The sequence below is a fragment of the Mauremys reevesii genome, linkage group 3 (genome assembly GCF_016161935.1).
Source record: "Mauremys reevesii isolate NIE-2019 linkage group 3, ASM1616193v1, whole genome shotgun sequence".
NCBI classification, from domain to species: Eukaryota; Metazoa; Chordata; order Testudines; family Geoemydidae; genus Mauremys; species Mauremys reevesii.
This window is the reverse complement of record NC_052625.1, coordinates 93,721,915-93,734,364: the sequence shown is the minus strand read 5'-3', so window position 1 is coordinate 93,734,364 and position 12,450 is coordinate 93,721,915. Positions and strand designations below refer to the sequence as shown.

The window sequence follows — 12,450 nt, the reverse complement described above, 5'->3', positions numbered from 1 at the left end:
CTGGATTCTGGTGCTGTGCTCAGGGAAGGTTTCTGATAGTGGCTAAATTTGAAATGATTTTTCTCCTTATAATTTCAGGTTGAAGTCTTGGCCTCGGAGGATGCTGCATTTGGACTGAAGGTGTGTAGTTTGATGCAGTTTTGTTATATAGGTCACATCAATTTAGACTGGTGGATCCAGTGTCACAGAAGAGGGTAATTTCCTGCGTGAGATTTGGGAGTTCTGTGATTCAGATCCACCAGTTCAACAGCTATCCCATATTCCTGAAACTCTGAGGATGGAATGTGGGGCTGTTTGATAGTGTTACTTCCTTTTGTTTACTCAGGGAAATTTTATTTAGGGGAGCCAAGGAGGAAAAGCAGAAGGTAGTGTTCTAGTGACTTTTAAAATTGCAGTTGACTGAATGTTTGTTCATGATCATGTTCCATAAATTTGAAATTCACAGGTCTTAACAATTAAATACTGGTAGCCATTATCTGATTTGCAATCTGTTGGTTAACTCATTTGTTCATGGCCCTTATTCACAATGCACCCCAAGCAGAAAGCAGTTTAGTCAACAGCTGTTTCACCCTGTGTTCAATTGTAAGTGTATCCATGGCATACTGGATACGTGTTCCAGAGAACACTCCAGAGCTATTCTGCAAACTGGTTGGGGTGCATCCTAGCGCTTATTGGTCGATGTACCTTATGGTGTTGATCACAGTTCTTAATTGAATGCTAGTAGCAGATGATTTTAGGCAAGGCAGATTGTGTGTAGGCTATAGGCAAGCTAGCTGAGAAGAGAGAATAGATAAGGGAGGGGGAAGAGATTGTAGGAACATTAGGGGTAAATCATGACAATGAAGAGTCCCCTGCTGCTGAAACCCCACATGCTGTGATACCACTGCAGGTGAGAAAATAGCAGTGATATTACTACCAAAGTGAAACAATCAAGAGAAGATGAAATAACTTCTACAAGTTTATAAGGAATACCATAAACAAAATTAGCCAAACCAAAAAAAAAAAATCCTAAATTTTAACTCTTAAAAAGCATCTACACATTTATGATAATAAGACTTATGGTAATGTCCTTGTTGCATGTTTTTGTGTTGTGATAGCTGATAAAATTATTAAAAAATAAATAGTGCTACTCCAGTATTATTTGAAGTATTTAACATATGGTAGTCAGCAGCATTTTCCATTTTTTATTTAATACCCAGCATGCATACAGACTATTCGTTGAATATTTAATAAACCTGGAGGGTCAACTCTTGTGAACTCATCTCCATAATCCTTCATACTAGCTGGGTAAACAGAAGTATTACTGAAGATTATTGTAGCAATAGCTCTCTCAGCCTAACTCACTGTGGAAAAGGCTATGCTATTGTTTTATGGCCTAACTTGCAGGTTGGTTTCATTCTTAAAATCAACTTCATAGAGATCACAGTTTGAAGCTCCTTTTTACATCAGTAATTTTAATAATTTCTCATAATCTTTTGGATTTTATAAATCTGAATCCGTACAAGTGACACTTCTAGTATCACCTACTAGAGACATGGGTGGGGTCTTTCTATGAGATTTTATAAGCCCAAGAGGTTTTTTTTTCTTCCCTCAGAAAGTAGCTTTACTAATAGAATGTCCGTATCTAGAGAAGGAATACCAAGGGATATGTGTGTGTGTATTTGGGAGATTAATAGCCCTTGGTATCTTGGTATCTATATTTATATCTATATCTATATAAAATACCAAAGGCTATTTATTTATATGAATGTATTCTCTCTCTCTCTGTGTGTGTGTGTGTGTGTGTATATATATATATATATACACACATACACACAAGGACACAGAGAAAAAAGATACACTCAAGTTTAGTGAATCCAACATTCAGTTAATCGGCTTAACATTTTTTCTTACACCTGTTTCCAAAGTCTAAATAACTGTTTTCTTTCCCCTTAGAACTAAGTGCTTCCCCTTCCTTTTTTCTGAATGCAAAATAAATGCCCCCCAGAACAGTACTAATGAGCAACACTATGCTAACAAACTTGTATGTGTGCCCATGGTCAATGAAAATAAGCACTGTTTGTGAGGAGAAACAATTTTAGATTCAAGATTCCCAACAATGATTCTGAATAGCGAATAAAAGTAATTCTTAAGTTATGAAAAAACAGTTTGTGTGGATTTGACTAACTCGCAAATAGAGGATGACTTAGATGAAAAGGCTTAAAATCAGAGTTTGCATGATGGTATGAGCCTGGATTACCAGTTTTTAGGCCGCATTTCTTTATAGGTTTAAATCGGGCTTTCTAGGAGCTGGATTTTCAGCTGCAGATACAATAAGTGCTTCACATTTCGGGGCACCAACAGGCTTTTGCATGTATAAGTGTATGCGGATGCAATGGGTGCTGGTGTATTTTTGTGGGGGTTCATCCATTGCACCTGTTGCTGACTGTTTGTCTGCTTGTCTTACTGTTATTGAAAGGCCTTTATAGTTGTATTTCCTTTAGATTTGGTGGAATAAAAAGGAGAAAACTAAATTACTAAAAGAAAGAGTTCATAGTAATATATGCTTTTGTTTTTAATTCTGCCTAATTATTTCATTTAGTAAACACATAATCTGGCAATGTTTAAGAATGTGTAACTTTCCCAAGAAAACACATACTAGGGGAATTAGCAAAATACTATTTCTTTACAACATTTGTGCTCCATCAGGTGAAGGTCTAGTGAGACCATTGTTAGTTGGTGGATTTCTCCCCTCTCCCTTCCCCAGCAAACCATAAAACATTTGGGTCCTTGATGATGCTAGGTACATTTTAGAAATCTTCAGGATATTTTTGGTGTAAAATCCGCACATGGTTTTGGAAAAAATAGTTGATGTCTTTAAATGTAAATTAAAAAAAAAATTAAAATTAAAACATAGCTATTGGTCCACATTATCAACAAATTCCATTTTTTAAAAGAGCCTCTTTTGGTGGACAGAGAGCATTTTTTCCCATATAGATGTGGTTGGATGTGTGTTAAGTCCCATTAAAGTTAATGGGAGATTTGCACATTGAAAGTACTATTAGATTGAGGCCTTTAATATCACTTTGCCTTTAGTATACTTTTTTTTTCCCCCTCCCCGCTCTGCTCTAGTTCTGTGAACTCTTCCCTTTTAGGATCAAAAGTTTTTTCATGGGGTTAATTTTAATGGAAGGGTCCAAGAAAATGTTTTCTTTTTTTTGGTTCTGAGGCCTGGTCTACACTAAAAAGTTGGGTTGACTCAGCTACATTACTTGGGGGTGTGAAAAATCCACACTCCTGAGCAACATAGTTAAGCTGACCTAGCCCCCTGTGTAGACTGCGGTAGGTCGACACTAGAACCTAGTTCCTGCCTCTCGAGGAGGTGAATTAGCTATGCCAATGGGAGAACCCCCTTGGGGGCTTTTAAAAAGTAGTTGTGGTTTGCTGGTTAGATGGAAAGAGACCCCAAGCTTTATAACATGCTCTTTAAACCTCTCCTCTGAGTGGCTGGTAGAAAACAAAAATGATCAGCTGTATGTGCCAGCAGTCTTGTAGAATGGAGGAAACAACTCAATGTGATGCAACTGCAGCTTCTGAACTTGTGGGAGTGGTATGTGGTTTAGTTTGGTTTCTTCTTTACAGCAAATTGGGATAGCTTTTGATTAACTTTAATATTTTAGGATTTAGCATGGCATTTGTGTGTGTGCATGTTCATGTACTAGGAGGGAGTGGGAAAACAATGGATCAACATGTAGGTGCTCTGGGACAGTTTGACCATAGCTGGCATATAAGAACAGCCTTACAGGGTCAGACCAATGGTCCATCAAGCCCAGGATCAGTCTTCCAACAGTGGCCAATGCCAGGTGCTTCAGGGGGAATGAACAGAACAGGCAATCGAGTGATCCAACCTCTGTCGTCCACTCCCAGCTTTTGGCAAACAGAGGTTAGGGACACTCAGAGCAAGGGGCTGCATCCCTGCCCATCCTGACTAATAGCCATTGATGGACCTATCCTCCATGAACTTATCTAATTCTTTTTTGAACCCTGTTATAGTCCTGGCATTCACAACATCCCCTGGCAATGAGTTCCACAGGTTGACTGTGTGTTGTGTGAAGAAATACTTCCTTTTGTTTCTTTTAAACCTGCTGCCTATTAAAAAGGTATTAGTCTTCCCTCCACCATCCTGGCTTCCTAATCACGTGTGTCTGTGTGTATGTGTGGAGGGGGGGGGGTTAGGGTGCTAATTAAACTATTCCCAAAGGAGGGCAGTCATTATCTTCTTCACTTTTCTCTCAGGACAATAGCGTTAGGTTGCAACTAGGGCTTAGGAGCCCCAATAAAGGAGCCTGCTGAGAGGATGTGCCCAGTCAATGTGTCCACAGATGCCCTGGCCCCTTCAGGGTGCATGAGTCAGAAAGTTTTTATTGTCAAGAGAGAGGCCTTTGTGAGAATGGCTTCAGGGTTTTAGAATAATGGTGTCACACACCCAGTCTACATGCCATATACTGTGCATGCTGTGTTCTGTATAGTACATTCAGATTTGGTAGAATCTAAACTTTCATTTATTAAACAAACAAACAGACCCCCTACGTTTTTCCTAGTTGCCAAGAAAAGCTTTCAAATGTGGAGTGAGGGTAAACTGATACAGTGATAGCTGCCTGAGTCTACAGACAACTCAAAACAACAGTTCTAAGAGGTGTATGCTCCTCCCTTCCATTAATCTTGTTGTACCCTAATGACAGCACTTTAAATACCAGCAGTAACTATTGCATTTCTCAGGATTTTAGTAGATACGTTGGGGAAATGCATTTCAGCAGGTGGAAATAAGGACCACCAGGAATGAAATTGGAAGTTGCTGCAGGAAAGGAATAGCAAAGGGAAAAAAGTCAGAGAGATAAAAAGACAGGAAAGGGGGAGCACAGACAGAGGAGGGAAGGGAAGGAATAGAAATAGAGGGCAGAAATAGTGGTAGTCCTGAAAGATAGCCATATTGAATGATGCTAAATTTGACAGTAAAACAGTGACCAAATAGTAACAACTAAGGCTGAGATTTTCAAAGCCTCCTAAGGGATTTAGATACCCAATTTTCAATAGGACAGCCAAAAATCTTAGCTTAAAAGGTTAGTTACTTACTACATAAGGGCCCTATCCTACCTTTGATCTTTGTACAAACCTCCAATTGACATCAGTGAGAGTTCCGCTGTGGATTGTGGGTAATTTCTAACGTGGCTCACTGACCATAGTTACAAATGGAATTCAGCCCGCTCCCTAAAATGAATTTGATACTCCTGCTTTAGAAGACCCTATCTTCGCTCAGTTCCTGCTCTCTTCTTTCCTTCTCTCTCGCTGGAGCCTTCAGTATCAACAGTAAACTGACCCAAATAATATAGAGTAAAAGACTATGTACTCAGTGTCTTAGAAGAGAAGAGTGAGATCACCTCTTTCACATCTCAGCTTGCGAAGTGCCATTAGTACTATTTGTAGAGGCAGCCACACAGCCTGCCTACTCTAGCTAATGCTGAGATGCAGTGATTCTAGTTTAATGCAGTATTAATTTAAATAAGTTTGTTAATGACAGTCCAGCAGCTACATGTCAGGCAGCACACAACTTTGTGCAACAGGAAAAGAGACACTTAGACTTGTACAGTGGGGGAGCTCCATCAAGAACTGGGGCTCTCTGCTTTGGTTTTGAGCTCTAATCCTGCCATTGTGAGTAGTTTTAAGATGTGTTGTGATGTAATTGGCTTAATCATTCCTATTATGTTGCTTTGTATGACATTAAGTTAGGATTATAATTTGACATATGAAATAAATGGTAACTGGATTAGTGATTTACAGATGTCATTTAAAAACAACAACAACAAGGGCAGAAAAGAAAGCCTGTCAGACTCTGTAAGTGGAATGTTTCCTAATGTTCAGAGGTAGAGTTATGCCGCTGCCTCCCAAGCAGCTATGAAGTAGGAGGTAGCTCCACCTGTTCATCTCTGGGCGGGAATGTATTGTTGCCTTTGGGGAGACAGAGCTGTTTTATTTCCAATGAACACATTCATCATGGAACTGATTTTACATTTTCTCCATTAGAAGAAAAACATAGGAGAAGATGTTTGCCTTTGATCTAGAGTTCAGCAGAATAGAGAGATGGTTCTGTTAAAGAAATGTAATACGGCTGATATTTCTGATGGGGTTGTGTCAGTGCAGTGGCGCTTTAGGCATTGGTGATGGAACCAGCCAATCTTATGGTTTAGTGACATAGCATAAATGGATGACCTCATCTTCATAATTTAGTAACTGCAAGGATTAAGAGATACTATATGTAACTCTTTTAAAATATGCTGCTAACATGCAGATTGTTTTAATGCTCACATTTTTTGACATAAGATATCCAGTTTTGCAAGAACCAAGTGAAGTATATAAGCTAATCTTTTCGACCATTGCACTAAGGGGGGACCATAACTTTTTCACCCCAATATGCTATTTTTACTCCAGTTTACGTAGCTTCCTTCTTCCTCCTCCACCCTGCAAATGCTGTGTTACTGCAATAGCACAGCATACCACAATGCATCTTCTATAGCACATTCCCTCTTGTAGTCTCAGATACCATGAGTTCAACTCCCGGGGGGAATTTAGATGGACAGTGAATCTTAGACTGTAGCTACCTGATCTGATGTATGGGATACCGAGGAGAGTATTCTTCCTATCATGAGTGGAGGATCCAGAAAGATATGTGTTGTTGTAGCAACATTCATAGTAGAGAAGTCCAGAGATATGAGACAGAGCAGGAATGACATTTGAAAATATTATAAGTGTATCATCAAGATTTTAAAAAGTGTAGTAAGTTGATGGGCAAAAAAAGTAAATATTTCTTGGAAAGAAGGCAAAAAAGAGCAATGTAAGAAGAAGGAAAAGTAGCTGTTAATAATTCTGTCTTGCTTAAGATAGCTTGCTTTTGTTGAGGCCTCTAAGCAGCCTCTGCTTCTGCCATCTGCTGGCTACTAGTAACTCTTGCATTTTCAAAGCACAGTAAAATTTAAAGCCAATTAATCCTTGTTAGAAGAGGATTTTGTTCAGTCTCTGAATTAACTCTGTCTTGATATGTTGACACTTGATGTGTGTGTGTTTATATGTAGAAAAATATGGGGAAATGTGCTCCTAGTTACATCTTTGTAATTCGTGATTTTTTTTTTAGGAATCTGGGGGTTGTGAAAAGGACTGGTGGGCTCAGTCTAATTTAGAATTGATAGATGCTCCCATTACCCTCCACTGACTTCAGCCAAGTTACACAGGTCTTACTGAGGATTGAATTTGGATTATACTTAATCTAAATTAGTAATTTTATCTGAATCCTTGAGATGTAAAAAATATGAAGTTTTATAGATACATACATTTTCTATATAGTTGCAATAAATACATCACTAAGACTTTCATGCCCAGGTAAATTGCCTGCCTTGAACTAGTGGACATAAATATATGTTTTCGTTCGTTTTCTAAACTATAGTTGAAAAAATTCTCCAATAATAATAGTACTTATCACTTTATATTTTCAAAACACTGCCCAAATAATCCTCACAATTTTCTTGTGCGTTAGGTAAGTGAGTACTATCATCCTAATTTTACAGATGGGGAAACTGAGACAGATTAAGGCCAAAATGTTCAAAAGTGTGCATGACTGAAAATGACGGTTGTGGATTTTTTTTATTTTTTTTTTTTGCCCCCCTGATCATTTACAGCATTTTCAACACCCTGTTTTAGTATCACTCAAGTCCCCTGAAGGTCCTTGCCCTAAGAGTGGGGAACGGGATGAGGTTTGGTTGTAAGGGGCTCTTGTGAGATTTTCAAAACTGCACAGAGGCCCCAAAAGGTGCACAAAGTATTTCTGAGATAGCTGTGACTAACCACAAAGCTGAAAGTTGACGCATCTCTGGCTGGGCCTGCTCTCCATCACTCCCAACCTTCCCACATTATTCAGGACAGGCTCAAGAATGCATGAGAGAAGATATTGTGTGGTCTCAGTTTAGCCCTCTCTCGAGCCCATTTTCCCCAAGCACTCAGGACACAAGGATAACTGAAAGCAATTGCTTAATTTTTTTATTTTTGCTAAATTCCAGGAGTTAGTCCTGGAAAATCAGGATTTTGTTATATAGGCTTTCCTCTCAGCAAAATACTGATTGTAGTCCAGGGTATGCTGGATGTTAAGGCCTCAGGAGAAGCATCTCCAACCATGTGGAATATGGAAGAGGTAAGACAGAGCAGAGACATTAGTGAAGAAAGAATATTGCCCCCCTTCTCAGTCCCCACCAAAGTGCACTGCTTCCTTATAGTCCTCTAGCACTCAATAGTTGTCCCCCTCCTACCAGATGATTTGTAGAGCCCCACAGAGCTCCACCATAAGATAGGGAAGATGGGGAAACTGGTTGGGCTGGATCAAAAAGGGGAAAAAATAAGGCTCTGTACAGAAGAGCTAAACAGGACATTGAGAGTTGGTTCTTCCCTCCTCGATCTTTGTAATCAAAACTTGTTGGTGTTCACCATATTATGCTTCTGGGTGACAGTCCCAAAAATGATTAGGTGGGAGTTCAGGGAGGAACCATGATGTCCTTTTGAGTTGAGGGTTCAGCAAGGCCGGGCAGAGCATAGCCATTCTCACATGGCACAGGTGGGCATCCTACTTTTCTTTGCCCTAAGAGACCGCCTACCAGAACAGGTGGTTGTTGCCTTAGCTGCCCATGATTATATGTATAGTCCTTACGCTGTGTGTGAGGTCTGAAATGCTTGATCATTTGATCGTAGCCCAGACTGGACAGCAGTTACCAGTGACTTTGTGCTACAGCTAGGCAATCTGCAAGGGTAAATGGTAATTTATTTTTTAAAACACAGCTCTGCTCATAATGAGCTTTGAAAACCTTGCAGAAAACCAGTCTGGGCAAAGCTGAGCAACTGCATGCCCATCTCAACATCTTTGAAAATTTCCCTCAAAGTGATTTTAGTGCCACAAAAAAGTAATTCACAGAGATGGTATTAGCACTAAAGGGTCCTAACCTACCAGCCTTTTCCTTAATTCCTTAGGCCATGCTGTATCTCCGTTACATATCCATACACAATAGAAGAACTGTGCCCCTGCATAAACAAGCAAATATATACACTACCTATCTCAACCTCTAATATTGTAGAATTAGCTCTTTACTTTAATGTAGAAATAGTACCAAATTCTGCTCTCCAATACATGTGTACAACTCCCGCTGACTTTGGGATGTTTGGGGACAGAATTTGGCATGTAATTTTCATAAATAAAATACCTGTTGTGTCTTCAGTTCAAGACAATTGTCTGGACATTGCTAAGATATCATCTATAGTAAATAGTGCTTGGTAAATATTTTTTTTTCTTTTCTGGTTGTTTTATAACTGTTTTTGATAATATTTAATTTTTAGTGCTGGTAAAAGTTGCCAGGTGAACAGCACTGGCTACTGAAATCTTTTATCCATATAACAGTTACGTCAAAAGGAGAAGTTTATGCTTCCCCACATTGCTTTACTGATGTGCCTCAATCTTAACTTGAATAGAATATCTCAAGGGTGAGAGGGAAGTTCAGCTCTCTGGTGAGACACTGGAAAGGTTCAGCGTCTGATTTTTTTTTTTGTGATGGAGACATCTGTCCAGTGTGAATTGGACACATGTAGGCCACCACAATCCAATCATAAAAGAGTTACGACAAAAGAAAGCATATACCCATACTCACTGCTCTACTGTCATTTGCCTCTGTACCACATTTGTAATCTGTGAGACCTCATATGTTTTACAGTCTCTTGTTTCCAAACTAGTTGTTTACATTCAGTGTTCCGTTAATAGTGCCCTTATTTGTAGCTGAACTACAGGCTGTTAAAATATAACCAATACAATTTACCTATAATTCTGTGGGTCAGTTACAATTCTGTGTAGTCCATTTGATTTACATTTGATTCATGTTGATTTTTTTTTTTTGGCGCTCTTGGTGAGTATCATATTTATATTGAACCCATTTTATAATTGGAGCATAATGTTTGCCTTTTAAATACCTGGAATTTTTAAATAAATGTTGAGGCAGGTAGTCTATGTGTTGTGTGGAGAGAGAACAGAATGTTTGTAAAATAGGCCTTGTCTGGAGTAGAGCAGGTTAGACCAGATTTTTTTTTCTTCTGCAAATTGCACTGTATTGCATAACTGATGTGTCCAGACTGCTCACTGAGGCAACACACCCCACCTTGTTACAGAAAGCAGTTTCCCATTAATCTTAGGATTTTTTTTCAACTGGCATAATTTGTTTTGTTTAAAAGAAACCCAACAGAACAAAAATACTTACAAGTGACAGAAACATACATGTACTACAGGGTGTAAATAGACAATGAGAAGTAGTACATGTATGTTTCTGTCACTTATAAGTATTTTTGTTCTGTTGGGTTTCTTTTAAACAAAACAAACACTTAAGATAGTAAAAGTGGGGTGTACAGCTTGAAAAATGCAGATTGCAAAGAGCGATGTGAAAACCTTTTTTAGGTCGGCAAGCAGTTTGCCATTTTCTGACTTGAGTCAGGTGTGCAGTGGCTTAGCTTTGTGTGACAGTGAACTTCAAAGACGAAAAAACAACAATAATAAAATGATTGTTTAATAATATTAATAGTACATCCCTATTGCAAAAATGACCTTCTGCAGTTCTGCAGTTTTCCTTACTGCATTGCTCATTTGATACAAGGTGGTTCTTTTGTATTTATCTTCTGAATTGGGATTTGGATGGAGAATTTTATTGGGGTAGAGTTGCACTGGGATGTCTTGTTATTAGCAAGTCAGTTCCTTAGCTTCTTAAATTAAATTTTCCTTATGAACAGTTAATTCTACTAGATTTAAAAAAAAACAAAACTTATTTATTTTCATGTTTTTCTCTTTATTTAATGAGTGACCAAAATCAGAAATTGTTTTGATGTGATTTTCATATTGTTTTGATGTTTAAAACTGTCCAATATTATGAGTTCAGTATACAAGAGCCAGTATTTGTCAATTGTAAAAAATATTAGACTGTTCAACTATTAATTGCATGGTTTTACTACGATGTCTGTGATACTACCTCAAGCAGAAAGCTGGAAGTCCAGAGGCTACTGTAGTGAAAACCACCTTAGGTAATATTGGAATTTGAAAAACAAAACTCAGCACTGTATTTATAGGTAGGTGGAGGTTTTGCATGTGTGTCTTTCTCTTTCCATCCCGCTTGCTGCATTTTTCTGTATCAAGACCTATCTGAGTCTCCTATTTGAAGCCCTTGGGAACTCACTCATGGTAATGTCTTGAGTATCATAGCAGACATGCTGGTTATATTATAATATAAACAATATAATCTGTATGTTTTTAATCCTTGTGTAAAGACTGTCCATTGATAGAGTTCTACCTTAGAAAACATGCCTATGAAAGAGAGGGAGCTAGAATACATGTGTGTTTCAAAAAATTAGTATTTCAGTGTTATGTTTTGAGAAATGTTCCAACTGCTGTTTAGGGAGGAAGAAATTAAACTGCTCTTGTAGAACTAGGTTTCATAATGGCTGACTGGTTTGTTTGCTATAGTATATAATATATGCTTACAAGCAACAACTTTACATATTGTAAATGTATGTATATATGTATGTGAAGTTGTGATAATGTGCTTGGTGCTGTGCAGGACAAAGATATCAGGACATTGTTGCAAAGAGCACAAAAGAACCGAAAGGAAGGAGTTTCTTTAGATAAAGCTTTTTTGGTTTTTAAAGATATTTTTTCTATAGTTGGCCTTGCAGAAAGGGGGCTTTAAGGAGGGATTTGAAAGCATGTTGGGATTGGGAGGTCATTCCCTGGATCAGGAGCAGCATGGAAGAATGAGTGAAGACAGGAGTGGGAGAAGGAAATTAAAGAGGCAGTGAAGCTGTCATCACTGACAGAGTGAAGGGGGCTAAGGAGAGCACGATACAGTGAGATTCTGCCTGTAGCTTGGGTGTTGGTGAAAACTAGAAGTTTAAACTTGATACAGTGGGCAAGGGGAAGCTAATGGATCATTGTTTATACGTAGGTGTATATATATATAAACATTCAAAATGGCCTACGTACTCTATCGGATGGTAACTGTGGTGTACAGTTTTGTGTGGTATGTTGCAGTGGTTGGAATACTAGATAGAACCAAAAAGTATAAAATACTGACTCTGCTGTAAACCCACAGAGGAAATTTCAGTATCAGGCTGAAATTCCAATCTTATCCCACTCCTCTGTAGTTAGATCATTTACTTCATGTGTTAAGAAGAATCTCTCACTTTATAGAAACTGCTACTGTTTAGAGCCTGTCCATGTTATTGTGAAAATAGATATTCAGTAGATGTATAGTTTGTGTTAAAAATGCACACTAAAAATCCTTCTGAAAAATGGTGACTCTGTATGCTCAGTAGGCACATGTAAGCCAACATATCTATTGGTTGTTCTCTCCT

General features: G+C 38.4%; 1 protein-coding gene across 13 annotated transcripts in view; it reads left to right on the top strand.

Moving 5' to 3' along the window:
* The window catches only part of ARID1B (AT-rich interaction domain 1B), a 405,616-nt gene that overhangs the window by 218,423 nt on the left and 174,743 nt on the right, over window positions 1–12,450 (top strand). For 10 of the 13 annotated variants that reach the window (XM_039529451.1, XM_039529454.1, XM_039529450.1 and 7 more), the window contains one exon: window positions 79–120. The exons of the other annotated variants lie outside the window; for them this stretch is intronic. In XM_039529451.1, coding sequence (XP_039385385.1) covers window positions 79–120 — 42 coding nt within the window. The remainder of the gene's footprint in view (window positions 1–78; window positions 121–12,450) is intronic. 13 annotated transcript variants of the gene reach the window in all.